This window comes from Macadamia integrifolia, chromosome 9 (genome assembly GCF_013358625.1).
Source record: "Macadamia integrifolia cultivar HAES 741 chromosome 9, SCU_Mint_v3, whole genome shotgun sequence".
NCBI classification, from domain to species: Eukaryota; Viridiplantae; Streptophyta; class Magnoliopsida; order Proteales; family Proteaceae; genus Macadamia; species Macadamia integrifolia.
The window spans coordinates 40915998-40931598 of NC_056565.1; the positions used below are offsets into that span (position 1 = coordinate 40915998).

A 15601-nucleotide genomic window follows, 5' to 3' on the forward strand; every position below is an offset into this window, starting at 1 on the left:
AGGGTCGCATTTTCAACAGCCTCCCCAGCCCTCTACAGCTCTAGCTTATCAATTTCATTGCTCCCTGTGGAGCTATTTACCAACAGCATCCACAAGGGGGAGGGGTAAAAAAATACTCAAGAAGTCTAGAGTCGATTTGTGTAGGTTGAGGTGTCCTAGCTGTCTGGTTACGGTTCCTTGTTTTCCCTTTCATCTAGGGTGGTTTCACTATCCCTTCACCTCTGATGCGAAGTACCTTCTTCCTCATGGGGCTGGTTGTTGTTGATTATCTGGAGCGACACAGCGAGGACTGAGATGCCGAGGCATTGCAGGGGCTTCGAATCTGAGTATTAGGGGGCACAGCAATACCGGTCAAAGTCTGGGCTATGGGGCTTATTCTGGTTGTCGCTAATATTCTATCAAAAGGCGCCCATTGTCTCTTGTACTAAGCCCATATCCACTCAGGGATTGGCGGCCTGAAAATACATAATTTTTTTTTTTGTCACACCTCCCACCTGACAAAGTCACATGAAACCATGAACTACATTAAAAAACACAGAATATGCGACTTAAGTTATCGTCCAATAATATGGAAAAAACTGAACTAGCCTACAAATCGATTTAAGACCATCGCCTCATCCAGGACGAACGAATCTCTTGAGATATCCATGAAGAGATGGTAAGAAAGTAGGGGAAAGATCCAATGATATATATATTCACGAATGTTGACAAAAAAAATAAATAATATAAACCAAATATTTATTTAAGTATACATGAGAAAAAAGGATCCCAGACGGACCAATTTTCGTCCCAAACCCTGAATGGTACTTGAATGGCAAATTTCCAGATTCAAACGCAGATCCCCACCCTCCCCGGAACTATATGCCTCAGAAACATTTACATCATTTGATCATACTTTTCATTTCCGATTCCAACAGTATGAAGCGGAATCCCACAGTGACACACTGAAGATGATGTTAACCGAGCTACCTTTCACCTGGCAGCATCCTGTCATATGTATACTCTACATGCTACCATACCGACATCCTCCAGGTTCCCCGTAAAACAAAATGGGGACACAGCTCAGTGAGATAAATCAAGCTGTAATTGATCAATGCCATTAGCCTTCACTGTTACCTGGATTGTCGATCTGAACCAACCATACCAGACGCAATACTAGGCCCTGCACCATTTTCTGGTGGTGGCATGGTTCCCCATTTTCCTTCAGCCTCCAGTGGCTCTATAACATAGACTGCACCATCAGTTAGTCCCAATGTAAACTGATTGGGTTCTGTAGGATGAGCCGCGACAACAAGTGGAAACAACCTTGAGCTGTCAATAACACCAATTACATGATTAGGTGGGAAAAAAGACACATGCTCATGTAGTCACAGCAGTGAGTTAATATACCTGGGATTTGGAGGCAGATAGGCAGAGGGACTGATCCGACACTTTAATCTGAGTGTAGTGGCAACAAAAACCCCAACACTTCCATCTTCAAAGCTTGCATATATTGACTGGCTATCACAGGAATATGTAGCATGTGTGATAAGACCACCTGGTTCTCGGTAGAACCACTGATAGAAAACAAATTTAATAATCAGATACATGACAACCCACTTTAAAAAATACATACACAAAAGGAAGAAAGAAATATTTTGCTTATTCCCACATGACATGACTTCGAAAATAAGTAGGCTTGCCATGCAAGAGTTTAAACCCAGCCTAGTGGTTCTCTTCAATAAACTAATCTGACGTAATCGTTTTTTACCACTTACATAAAGGCTATCTTCATATTTTATTTTTCCTGAATGAGTGAAAGAAACCTTTCAAATAGTTTTAATACAGCTAGGCATGTGGCACTTTTCCTTACATGACATCACAAATTCCAGGACAGTAACATGGAAACTAAAGCTAGCTCATGCGAATGCCCAACAATTAAGGTGACAAGAAAATTCCCATAGCAAGTGACAGCTCCAGATTTATATAACATGACGTGGAGCCATGCTTAACCACCAAATCAGAGCCACTTCCCCCCAGGGGGGGGGGTGGACAGGAGATATTCATGCGCATGCAGGCACAATTGCCTGATACTTGAGTCTGCCTATCAGACCGAATAATGGATACATATGCCGTGGCACGGGTAATTCACAATATGAGACGTCATGATGGCACAAATATTACTGAAAACAGTGAGTATATTGAGCATACCTGATTAAGGCACTCAAATTTTGATACATCATATATGGCTATCTGCGTTTCATGGACGACAAGTATATGTATCTGATCTTGGTGAAACTGGACACGGGTCTCTGCAAGAGGGGATATCGCATGCCCAGTTGGAATCTGCAAGAATTTACTAGCTTGCCTCTCCCATTTATCGGTGCTCCAAACACAAAGCTGTGAAGAGAAAGGAGAGATGTATTACTTAAATACCCAAACCTGAATTTGCAAATGATTGGTTAATTTCTCTGATTTTTCAGTAGACGGGGGGAGGAGGATTGTTGCACAAACAAAGCAAATGATTCAACAATTTCCAATTTCAGCTTACATAACAAAACCTCAGCCCATCACCACAATAAAACAGCTTGGATTCAACAACTTTTCACAAAGAGTACAAATTCTCAAAACCCATCGCGGCATCCAAAATGACTCCAACACATGTAGATATTGGCAGTAAGCACAAAAGAAGTGAATCGCAGTCACACCCATTCAAAAAATATTACAAAAGGAAATTCAAAAGGATTTAAGATAGCCAAAATTAACTAATTTTCATATTTTTTTATTCTTTTCTTACCATGAGAGGGAGGTTATGCCCAGAACAAATGCAGTACAAGTAAATTCAAAAGAAAAATTACAAAATAGGAGTACACAAATTTCTAAGTAATGTTATGGGGCCCTAATCCATATGTCAACAACTCTTTCCCTTGCATAAGGCAAACTTAAAAAGATAGTAGTAAAAAACAATATGAGCATGCATACATACAAAATTTGGTTTCCTTCGGTGTTTCAAATTTAGACCATCATACAGGTTATTTCCTACCTTCTAGGACAACCTATTACTCAAACTAGGCCAACACTTGGCATCAACAGAAAATAAAAGATAGAACAGAAATAGAATACAGAGGAGGGGTATTTTGCAGAAAGGAAGAGATATGGTGACATTTAATATGTTGCCACTTCTTCAACAATGATAAGAACAGAAAACCAGCAGCCGCTAGCTTTGATTCAGGTCAAAGAACTCATTCATTTGGGCTCTTTGAAGGAAAAATTTCAGATCAAGGTTGTTAATCCATAACATTTTTGAGATCCAACAACAATCACATGATTCAGAAAGCTAAAAGTCAATAAAGGTTGCTGAAACCAAGTCTGGCAGTAGAACCGATGTAGATTGCAGGAACAAGGCCCCAAGACCAGTTCAGACATGTTGTGGGATGCAACTGCTGTGGGAGGCAGCCTGGTCTGGTGTGGCTTGGTTCTTGGTTCTTGGTTCTTGATTGGTTCAATCCAAGTACAGCTTGCGTGGAAAGATTTCCTCTTGATTTGTGGGCCCCATGGCCAGCTCACATGGAGGAGTTTAAGCTGCAAGATTTTAGGAAATCTTTGATTGATATAGTTTCCATTTTCATATTGCCTTGTAATAGTTAGGTAGATATTATCTAGCTAGTTTCTAATTTTAGTTTTTACTTTTATAAAGTAGGATTTATTGGATTTATTGGGTTTCTATCTTTGTGAAAGAGAGGGATTTGATTTGATTTGTAATTAGTTTTTCAAATAGAATAATATTTAATTATAAGGGGATTCCTTTCCTTTTCCATGCAAGGAAGGACCCAATTTTGTAATTAATTTAAAGTTTATAAATAAAGGAAGAAGGCTGATCTAAAGCCCATGATTGAATGAAAAAAAAAAGCAGCTCTGTGCTGGAAACTATGAGATGCAGTGCTGCGAGAGACAGCTTGGGTGAGATGCCCATGGGAAGAGTGAGATACTCAACCCAACCTGTCCCCCTTCCCCTTCTCTATTTTCTGTTTATTTTTTTCTTTATGTTTTATTTTTCCTACGATCCTGATTGGTTTCAGCCCTGTTTGAGTTCAATTTGAAGCTTGATTACAAGCCCCAACACTTACTGCCATTGCAAGATCTGAGAAGACAAGTAGAAGACCTGTGGAATCTCTTTTGTTTCAGTCTATCAACTGGCAGCACCTATGATCCTGTTCTGGAATTAATTATTAGCTATCTAGCTGGGAATTGGTTCTACGTTAAGGACAGGTTGAGGGGTTTAAAATCTGAATTTCGCACAACAGGAAGATTTGGGGAGTGAGATCAAGGGCTTGAATAGCCCTAAGGATGATTGATGTTCCCAAAAACTCTCAGACACACCAGATTAGGATCCAAGGAGTCAGTTTATGCTTAATCTCCGAATGCCGCAGGTAGCAGGAAGAAATGTATATATTATGAATTGTAAAATATAAATTAAAAATATTAAAGATAAACAACAGAATATTAATAAATAAGAGAAGAAGAATAAGAGAGGGAGGAGGAATGGAATGTACCTTAGACTTAGGAATATGGAGGAGAAAACAGAAAATAACTACAGAAGGGAAGAAAGGTAGGATTGATGTTGAAGAAAAGAGATGAAAAAAAAGAGAGGAGGGAATAAGAACACCCAGCCAACAGGCTGCTTTCAGGCCATGCATGCACACTCCAATAGCACTCAATATTTCAATGGTTACAATGACATGCATATATAAAGGGAAACTCCTACTTACTTTCTAAAACAGAGATAGAACTCAATTATAAAGCAAACATTAAAACAAGGAAACTAAATAAACACTCTCCTACTCATATTTTTTAAGGCGTCGCCTTAGTGACGCTTGGCACCAATACTGTTTGGTGGGGCTGAGGCAAGCACACGCCTCTGTGCATACCTGTAAGTAATGCAATCGCCTTAGTGACTAAGGTGACCCCTTATGCCGCTTTATTGCATCGGCGCTCATCTTATGAGCAAATTTTATTACTTTTTTTCATTTACATGTTTTATTTAAGATTCCATTTACTTGTTTGTCATTGTTACTGTATATTAGTTTTGCACATGCTGCAACACAGAATCAAAGGCTTGAGAGTTTAGATAACAAAGAAAAAATTAATTCTAAAATCGCAAAACTCTCCCTCACGAAGTGACGAAAGTCACGAAACCCTCGACTGAACATCACAGCTCCCATCCTCCATCAATTCCGACAACGGCGAGTCGGCGACTGTTCTACCTCCGACGACTGTTATCCTTCCTCCGGTAACTATCCTCCATCGTTTGCAGCTCCCACAAGGCCACAAGGTATGAGATTTTTATTTCAGTTTATTTATTTATTTATTTATTTATTTTTGGCTCTTTATTTCTTCTTCTTCTTTCAGTTCTCTTTTTCTTTTTCTTTTTTTTTCTTTACTTTCATTTCTTCTTCTTCTTCTCCTCTTGTGTTTTTTTTCCCCCGATATTCCTTCTTGACAAACTGTCTGAAATCTGAATTGAAATACAATATTTGACCTATGCCCTTGGTATCAATATCATACTTGTCTAAGACTCTAGAGGGGTTAAGAAGTTTCAATGAGGCTATGTTTGGTAGTCAAGAGAAGAAAAGAAAAGAAAAAAGAATATAGAAAAGAAAGGAAAAGAAAAGAGAAGAAAAGAAATGAAATGGTGAGAAAATAAAAAAAAGTATGTAGGTTTGGTTACCATTAGAAGAGAAAGAAAGAAAAGAAAAGTTTTTGTATTTTCTCATGTTTTCTTGTTTTTTTGGCAAGATTTTTTTTCTTTTTTTAGCAAAAGAAAACTTCACAATTCCCAAGGTGAATTTTGAAATTCAAAAAAAGAATCATATCTTGGTTTAGGACATACCAAGCACAAAGAGAATTTCTTAAACCAAGTTTTTTCTTTTCTTTTCTTCTCTTGGCTGAGTGTCAATTCATATACAAGAGACCCATGTCCAGAGAGAGAGAGAGAGAGAGAGAGAGAGAGAGAGAGAGAGACTGAAGAATATTGGTCACAGACCAACTAGGCAAACTGGATAAAGACTGAGCTTCCCATCTGAAGTCCCCATCCACATATGCAAACCTGATTGCTAATGACAAAGCAACTTTCTAATGTTAAGCATCATGGGAGAAATCCAACACCATGTGAGTAGTATTATATAATTTTTAATATGCTATTTGAGCCAAAATAATAGAAACTAACCCTGGTCTTGAAAACGTAGGTATCTAATGGCCAAGTTTGGCTCTAATACCAAATAATGCAATTTAGGGGTTCAAAACCCCGATTCGGACCATTTATGGGCCCACCCAATTAACAAGACTCCAAGTTCAAAAAGGGAATGGCAGTTAGTAAGGAAGATGAAAAGGAAAGCGATAAGGATTCATATTCATTGATCACGGTTAGACTTGGCATTAACAAGTAAAGGATAGGACAGAGTTTGAGTAAAGAGGAGGGGCATATTGGGGAAAGGAATAGATACGGTGACATTTAATATGATGTCACCACTTCTTCAACCATAATAAGAACAGAAAACAAGCAGTAGTTAGTTTCGATTCAGGTTCATATGGGCTCCTTTCAAGGCAAAATTTCAGATCAAGGTTGTTAATCCATTAACCCTTTTGAGATCCAACAACAATCGCACGAGTCAGCAAGATAATAAAAAAAAATTGTTGAAACCAAGCCTGGTGGTAGAAACAGGTTGAGAAAGGTCATAAATATGAATCTCTCACAACAAAAAATGATTTCGGGGGTGAAATTCAAGGGCTTGAATCGCCCGAAGGACTGCTGTTGCCTCAAATCTCAGACCCACCAGATTAGGATCCAAGGAGTTCTAACAGTTTATGCTTAATACAGCAGGTAGCAGGAAAAAAAAAAAAAAAAAAGACTATTAATAAGAAAGAGAAGAAGAAGGAGAGAGGAAGGAGGAATAGATTACATTAGACTAGGAATATGAAGGGGAAAACAGAAAAGAAATATAGCAGGGGTGAAAGGTAGGATCAATGATGAGGAGGGGGAGAAAAAGGAGAAAGAGAGATGAGAGGGAGAGACGAAGGAAGCACAGTCAGCCAACAGGCTGCTGTCAGGCCATGCAGGCACACTCAAACAAAACTCAATATTTCATTCTCTAATCTAATCGATAGTTACAATGATATGCATATATAAAGGTAAACTCCTAGTTACTTTCTAAAACAGAGATAGAACTCGATTATAAAGCAAACATTAAAACAAGGAAACTAAATAAAGACTCTCCTCTCCGACTTATCTAACTCTATCTAACACTCCCACATGTAAAAAGTAATTTAAATATTACAAATAACCCCAATCACATGCATGGCCTGGTTTGGATAAATATTGGTTCCTTGAGGAACCAGACCATTTCTCTTCTTCTTTCTACCAGCATCACTCTGTCATCGCATTCTAGTTCTGGTTTCTGGTTTAATTCCTTCAATTATTATTCTCATTTTTTTTGGGTTTCAGTTACTGATATTTCTATTTATTTAATTCATTCATGAAATATTTTTGTTTTGATTGTCTTTCTGATATCAATTCACTGGTTCTAGAATTCTGTTCAAGTGTCCTACCTTCAGTAGGATTCTTCCATTTCCCAGAATCAGACCATCAGATACTGATCGGGTTTTACAAAGTGATCATCGGTCCTTTATTAGCCTTCGACCAGGCTTTTGCCCTATCAGGCATGCCATAATTCTGTTATCAGTTTTCTCTTATTTCAGGGCATTCCTTAATCCCTACGATTCTGGTTTTCAGTTGAATTTCTAACCCTATTCCATAGGTGGTTAGAACTCCATTAGAAAGTCACCCAGTAAACCAACCCCATGCATACACACATTGATATTCTATGCATAAGCACAGATATTCTATGTTTTATGCTGTCGATTCCAAGCCCGGATAAAGGAGGAGGCTTGGTGCGTCAGGACAGCAGCCAGCACAGCAAAAACTTTAGCCAAACCCTATTGCAAACAGACATTTCATCAATAAACACAATGGAATAGACAAACTTAATTGCATTATTTGCATACCTGAGCATCAGCTCCCGATGATATAAGCACATTTACAGCATGGGAGAAGGCAAGTCCAGTTATTCTCTTCTGATGACCTTTGAGCTTGCTTTTTACCTGTGGAAATTACGGAAATTGGATGACAATACTGTCAGTTTCCAATAATTTATTTGCATATCCAAGACCAAGTTTAGGCAACAGTTCCAAAAGAGGATTACCTCATCAACCCGAACATTGTAGATTTGAATTGTAGAATCATCCATGCCTATGGCAATGACATTGTTATCCTGTGGATGGAAAGCAAGAAAAGTTGCTGCTGGAGGTGGAGGCATGAATGTTGTCATTATCTGCGCCAGAAGTGTAGATTAAGCACTGTTAAAATACATAACATTGGGAAGAAAGAACCAGGTAAATGTGAACCTAACTCACCTTGAAAGTCATCATATTGAAGAGTGAAATTTTCCCACCCGATGCTGACATAACATAAGAATCATTCTTTGAAAGTGCAAAGCATGGAACAGCATCTTCAGGAGTTGCATTGTTTATCTCATTGGTCATTAATATTCCGCTTGAAGGTTGCCACAATTGTGGTGCTACACTAGCAGTTGCCTATGAAAGACGAAGCAATTGATTAGATCAAATCCATGGGAAATGAGAAGATTGAAGGGAAATGAGAATACAACTAAACAAATACCTTCCCTGATGGATTCCGTTCACTTTTTGGCCATTTCCAAAGCTTGTGTACAGCATTTGATGCTAATGCCAATATGGCAAGTCCTGAATTAGTATAAATCAACCTAGAAACCTGCAAAGATTGATAGAAAGGGTGAAAACTGGAAAAAAGAGATGGAATCACAAGTTAGATCAAGTTCAATAGAAATTTATAATCATATAATCTAATTTTAGTAAGTTATTTAGCATGCTGTCAAGATAAGCAAGCTAGGACAAAGAGTCAGACAGACAAGAAAATCTACAAACAGCTCCTAACATGATCAATATAAAGTATAGACCATAAACCATGGGACAACATTTTTTTACTTCTACGATTTCAATTGGATCCAGTCAATTCATATCTTTTGAGCAAGCCAAACACAAAGATTTATTCAAAACAAAATATATCAGTGACATTGAATTAGATTGATTATCCATTCCGCAATTATTAAGCCTTTTACTAAATTATTTTGTCTCTCTCTCTCTTCAACCATGTAATTCAGGGGTTTTCTATTTTTGCAACAGACATGAAGTCAACCTGTGGTAGAAGGTGATTCAGCATTGGTCATAAAGTAGTTCTCTTGACATAAACAGGTCCAATATAGGCTGGTACATCTGATTTAGAAGGGAAAATGGCTACGCAATCAGGGGCTTAATCATTTTCTTGGAGAGCTACAAACTCCTCAGCAGATGATTTTGCTAAGGGAGGGGGTGGAGGGAAGAGAGATCTGGTACATAGTGCCATACCAATTTTATAAAGTGAGTCCAATCTTATCTGTAGATGGTCCATATAGAAGCAGATTTTGTATGTCACCTATTTTTATACGAAGTGTTAATACAGATTTCTTTGAATGTTAGCAATAGAATTTCCATTAATTCATATAAAAAAAAAATTGTAAGATTATGAAAGAGGTTTCGGCTCTCTGCCCATTACATAGGTCGCAACTCCTTGGTACCACTGTACCTGCATCATCATCTAAAAAGAGGAACGGACGTGGTGCGAGCTTCACTAAGCTCAATGAGGGATAGGGAACATGCAAGCAAACACATATTGCCCATGATGCGTTGCATGATGCAGTTCATTTTTATAATCCACCTAGCATTACAATTAAGTCTGGGTATAGTGCTACTGCAACACATTAGGCAGTATCCCCAGTCCAAGAATCGTCCTCGGTCACCCTGCGATACAAACCCTAGTTGCGAATAGAAGTCTTCCGGTACCAGAATGGCCCTCGATCGACCCCTGATAATCTCGTCCTGGTGCCATGGTCCCTAATCATCCATTGGTCACCCAGGCTCGGTCTTCCTCTGGAAATAATCACATCGTACTGCGGAAATAATCACATCGTACTGCAAATTGGTATTCCGGGAGTCTAATCAAACCTACCAATATGGGTTTTCCAACACCAAACCCCCGTTGGCAAGGGATCATAGCATAGAGTATTCATTTTAACCACGAATAATATACATGACCATGCATAATGATACAGTTAGCATAGTGAATATGGTACCAGAATCATCCATCGGCCACACAACAACCCATTTCCAAGCTTAACTCTAATGCACATAGAATGTATGCTATATGCAGCTACGTAGCGATCATGGTACCGGAATTCCCCTCTGCCACACCGGATCCCACCCTTTCACACACAGTCACAATATAGGCAAATTCATACGAAAACATAGATAATCGAGATAAAATTTAGCACACATAAGATTATCAAATTAGAACACATGCAAGATGTTACATACAACAGTTCTATAATTTAAAACACTCCTGAAAAGAAAGCCAGACCACCCACTCACCTTGTCCACTGACTTGGTGAAATTCAACCCGGAATCAACATCCGAGAATACCTTGATAGGCCTCACCGAGAAGCTTGTATCTGACCTATAACATGTGTAATTTTAGTGTAAATAAAGGTACAAAGACCCTCAAAAGATTTCCTAGAAGATTCCCCATATAGCACCAGAGAAAGTTCAACAAGTACCCACCGGTGGATGTCACCGGTAGTTCAATGATCTCCGATGGATCACCACTGGAGGATCATTCACCTCACTATACTGAAGTTCAGCAGTGATTGCACCAGTGGATCAATTCTCACTGGTGGATGGACAAGAAGCTGCAGATTTTGGGAATTGTCCACAGGTGGATCGGGGGTGGTGATCGACCTGTGACAGTTTGAGGACTGTTCTTCAAATCAAATCCCAATCACCACCAACCCAACTAAGGCCATTTTGGGTTCGTAGAGATTGAAGAAGGGTCACTCCACCTTTCATTCAAGACTATCGAACCTCATTTCTAATGGTTGAATCGGGAGATTCGATCGAATCTCCACTCAATCAAACCCTACAAACTGGGTTTTCTACCCAAACGACACAACCTAAGCTTGGGGAGCATGATTCTTGGGTTGGAGAGTGTGCATTGGAGACCCAAACACAAGGAAGTATACCCATTCCGATTCCAAGCCCAACATTGGGTTTTAACCCAAAACCCAATCAAAACCCAAAATCTAAGTCCTTCTAAACTGTGAAATGAGGAGGGATAAATGAGGAAGGGAACCACCAACCTTGGTTGAGCTAGTGTGGATAGAAAGGGCCAATCCAAATCTTCCTTCCCTTCTTCCTCTTCCTTTCTCGTTATTTTTCTTCTTACTTTCCTCTCTCTCTCCCTCTCACATTTTGGGTTGAAGCAAATGAGCTATTAAGGCTTGCTTCTATGTATGGGCACAAGCAACTAAGGCTTGTTTGCCTAATAAATGATATTTTCACCAAACTCCTCAACTCCTTTGATGCACCATGCAGGGACCCACCACCTTGGTTCCATAAGCTATTAATTGATCACTAGAAATGATGCCTCATGCATAGGGGAACATAACGAGAAGTACAACACGATACGCCATGCCCCACAGTCATTAACCTGATTTGGGTAATACAAATCCATTGGTAGATCTCACTTGTGGATGACCAACAGATAGATTCCTGTTGTACTATATTTTAGCTGGAATTCTCTAGTACCGTTGCCCAATTTGTTTTGGGAGGGGGGGCGTTCCCATAGGGACTTGTGCACCATAAATGAGGTTTATCTATCATGCTTGAGTTATGTAAAGCAAAGAAATTAGGTTACTCACTACCAAACCTTCGGAGGCTTGAAACTATTCCAATTCATTGTGCAATATCTACACAAGCACGAGGGGTCGTCATATTGTCCCTTTAAACAATAGATTGATGCTATCCACAAGTCACCGATACTGACACTCTTCGGTGTATCACCTATTATAAAGGTTTAAATTAGACCGGGTTTAGGCAAAGGTGTAACATTTTCCCCACCTTATAAGAAATATTGACCTCGAAATTCAGCATACATAGGAAGCCGAACAACTGATGGTACTTCTTCTACATCTTATCTTGTCTTTATACTCCCAAAGTGCCTTTTTCTCCATGTGATTCCTCCATTGCACCTTAACGAAGGAAATGGTACGGTTGCAGAGACTATGGTCCTTTTAGTCAAGGATCTTCAAGTTGTTCAACATAAGCCAAGTCATCATCAAGTTCAGGTGGCTTGTGAGATAGTATATGTGCTGGGTCGGGAATCTACTCTCTCAACATAGACACGCGGAATACATCATGGACACTGTCAAATGAAGGGGGCAGTTCTAATATATTCTCCGCCAGTCCAATCCTTCAAGATCTCATATAGCCTAATAAACCAAGGGCTCAACTTCCCTTTCTTGCCAAACTGCATCACTCCTTTGGTTGGTGAGACCTGAAGAATACCTTTTCTCCAACCTCAAATTCCATATGCTTTCGCCTCACATCTACATAACTCTTTTTCCTGAAGTAAGTTGCTTTGATACATTCCTTGATCACCCCCACCTTCTCACTAGTGGTTTGTATCAATTCTGAACCCAAGATATGCCGCTCTCTGACCTGGTCCCAATAGAGAAGTGTCTAGCCTTTTCTACCATATTGGGCCTCGAATGGTGCCATGCCGATGGTGGTATCCTGGTAATTGCTATTGGAGGAGAACTCAAGGAGTGAAATGTGCCCATCCCAAGTGTATCTCATGTTAAGGACACAAGCCCTGAGCATATCCTCTTAAGGTCTGAGTAGTCCTCTCTGATTGCCCATCAGTCTATGGATGGAACGTTGTGTTGAAGTTCAGCTATGTACCCATAGGCTTTTGCACACTTCCACATAATTTAGAGGTAAGTTTGAGATGTCTATTAGAAAAGATGCTAACTGGGACACCATGTAAACGAATTACATTGTCAATGTACAACTTTTCCAATCTATCCATGGAAAATGTCTTTTATAAGAATGATATGAGCTGCCTTGGTCAACGGTCCACAATCACCAAAATGGCATACATGCCCTCAAAAAGGGCAACCTCGTGACAAAATCCATTGTGATGTTCTCCCCTTACCAGACTGGGATTGGTAGTGATTGCAACAACCCGTGAGGACTCTATCCCTCTGACTTGACTTGCTGAGGCACCTAGACACGTGAGTAGCTACATCACCCTTCATTCCCTCCACCAATAGGATCCTTTCAGGTCCTTGTACATCTTAGTGTTGGGAAGATGTATCGAGTATGGAGAGTTGTGTGTTTCCTTCAAAATGACATCTCTCAAATCATCATCCTCTGGTACACACAATCTGCCCTAAACTTAAGGCTCCCATTCTCGGTCAATGTGAAGTTCAGATCTGGTAGCTTTCCTTCCCTAATATCATTTTCCAACTTCTGCAAATATAAGTCGGTGGGCTAGGCTATTGTGATCCTCTCCATAAGAGACGGTTGTACCACTAACACTACTAATAATAAGGTGACACCTTCCATCAAAAGCTCTAGGTACAACTTTTTGGCCTCTTCAATGAGCCATTCATTAACTGTCAATGATGCAACTGACAGGGTGTATGATTTCCTACTAAGTGCATTAACTACACATTGACCTTCCCTGGATGATAGCAGATAGTGCAATCATAGTCTTTCATCAGCTCTAACCACCGCCTTAATCTCATATTGAGCTCTTTCTAGGTGAAAATACGGCTTTTGTCATCATTGTATGCCTCAACTCTTCTCACCAAATAAATAACGCCACCAGATTTTAAGGCAAAGATCATGATCGCCAACTCCAAGTCTAAGTAGGGTAATCCTTCTCGTAGTCCTTTAGCTATCGTGAAGCATAAGCAACTACCTTTCCCTTTTGCATAAGTACACAACCCAATCACAACTTGGATGCATCACTGTATACAACCATACCACTTGCACCAGTCAGAATGGTTAGCACTAGGGCTGTCACTAGCATGGTTTCAAGTATCGATATCGTATCAGCCGTATCGTATCGATATCAACTGAGACCGATACCGACATCTGACTGATCCAGATCGGTTACCCGCATCATTTCAAGGGTAAAACATTAAAAAATGTACTTTAAAAAAAAAACAAGGGCAAAAGTGACCGATACGAACCAATCCGATCCGATCCATACCGATACCTAAATTCATTGCCACTAGTCTTTGTCTCATCTCCTAAAAGCTTTTCTCACATGCATCAGACCACTCAAATTTCATGCCCTTCCATGTCAATTGGGTCATCAGGGCCGAGATGCATGAGAAGTTCGTAATAAATCTCCGATAGTATCCGGCCAGTCTAAAAAAACTACGGATATCTACAACACTATATCCCATTCTAACACTACCTTCACCTTTCTTAGGTCAATCTCTATGCCTTTTCAGAGATTGTCCTAAAAATACCACCTGAGAAAGCCAAAAATCAGACTTGTAGCCAAAAATCACAGTTACTAAATTTTGCAAAGTTGCTTCTCTCTGACGCTGCAACACTAGTCTTAGGTGTACGGCAAGCTCTTCTGCACTCTTGGAGTATACCAAGATGTCATCAATGAACATTATCACAAACTTGTCTAACATGTCTTGGAATACCCTGTCCATCAAATCCATAAATGCAGCTGGTGCGTCAATCAATCCAAAAGATATGACCAAGAACTCGTAATGTTCGTACTGATATCTGAAGGTCGTCTTGCTTATGTCACTATCCTTGATCTTGAGCTGATGGTAACTAGATCTAAGGTCAATCTTGGAAAAGACTCTTGCACCCTGCAACTAATCAAATAGATCATCAATCCTTGGCAATGGATACCGGTTCTTGATCATAAGCTCGTTGAGTTGTCAATAGTCAAAGCACAGTCTTATACTTCTATCCTTTTTGACAAACAAAACCTCGTGCTCCCCATAGCGGCACACTGGGCCTAATGAATCCTTTCTTCAAAAGGTTTTGAAGCAATACTTGTAATTCCTCCAACTCTGTGGGTGCCATATGGTACGAGGCCTTTGACACTGGTGTCGACTCTGGAAGTAAGTCTATCACAAACTCTGTTTCACGGTCTGGTGGCAAATCTGTCAAGTCATTCTGAAATACATCATGGAAATCCCTTATCACATCCAACTCGACCAATGGTCTAACCTTTACCATCGTGTTCATTGTAGAGGCTAAGCACCCTTGACACCCTTAGTCTAGCAATTTCATCTGAAGAGCTGATATTATGATCTTCTTGGTTTTTTTTTTTTTTTTTTTTTAATCTTATCTCTCACAAAGACAAACTCATCACCATCATGTGGTCTGAAAACAATCACCTTCTCTGCACAAAGCCGTTGGCTCTATAGGCAGAAAACCAACCCATTCCTAACATTGAATGTACTGGGCAAGGATCATATACTATATTCAGTCCAACTATACTCCCTGTGGGGGTTCTAACGACAAGGCTTTGTGTCAAACTCTTCGGGGGAATTCCCATTTGGTTAGCAAATACAGGCGATACAAATAAATGCGATGCTCTAGAGTCACATAATAC

At 39.7% G+C, this 15601-nt stretch overlaps 1 protein-coding gene across 1 annotated transcript; it reads right to left on the reverse strand.

The window, feature by feature from the left end:
* Positions 1–667: 667 nt before the first annotated feature.
* On the reverse strand, positions 668–15222 carry LOC122089789 (topless-related protein 4-like). Its single transcript, XM_042659473.1, has 10 exons — positions 15037–15222; positions 14650–14846; positions 10537–10621; positions 8714–8824; positions 8449–8628; positions 8238–8366; positions 8041–8136; positions 2191–2379; positions 1390–1556; positions 668–1311 (listed from the first exon to the last, which is right to left on the reverse strand). Exons 1-10 carry the CDS (start codon positions 15220–15222, stop codon positions 1113–1115), a joined length of 1539 nt encoding a protein of 512 aa, XP_042515407.1. The 3' UTR covers positions 668–1112.
* Between the last annotated feature and the right edge of the window lie 379 nt (positions 15223–15601).

Bases quoted from the DNA above. Each gene is read 5' to 3' on its own strand.
- LOC122089789 (XM_042659473.1), bottom strand. From the start codon at position 15,222: ATGGTAAAGGTTAGACCATTGGTCGAGTTGGATGTGATAAGGGATTTC. The intron at 10,622-14,649 runs GTTTGTGATAAT...CACATGTTATAG, and splicing joins TTCCAAGACATGTTAGACAA to GTCAGATACAAGCTTCTCGG. The intron at 1,557-2,190 runs GTATGCTCAATA...GTTTTCTATCAG, and splicing joins AATTTGAGTGCCTTAATCAG to TGGTTCTACCGAGAACCAGG.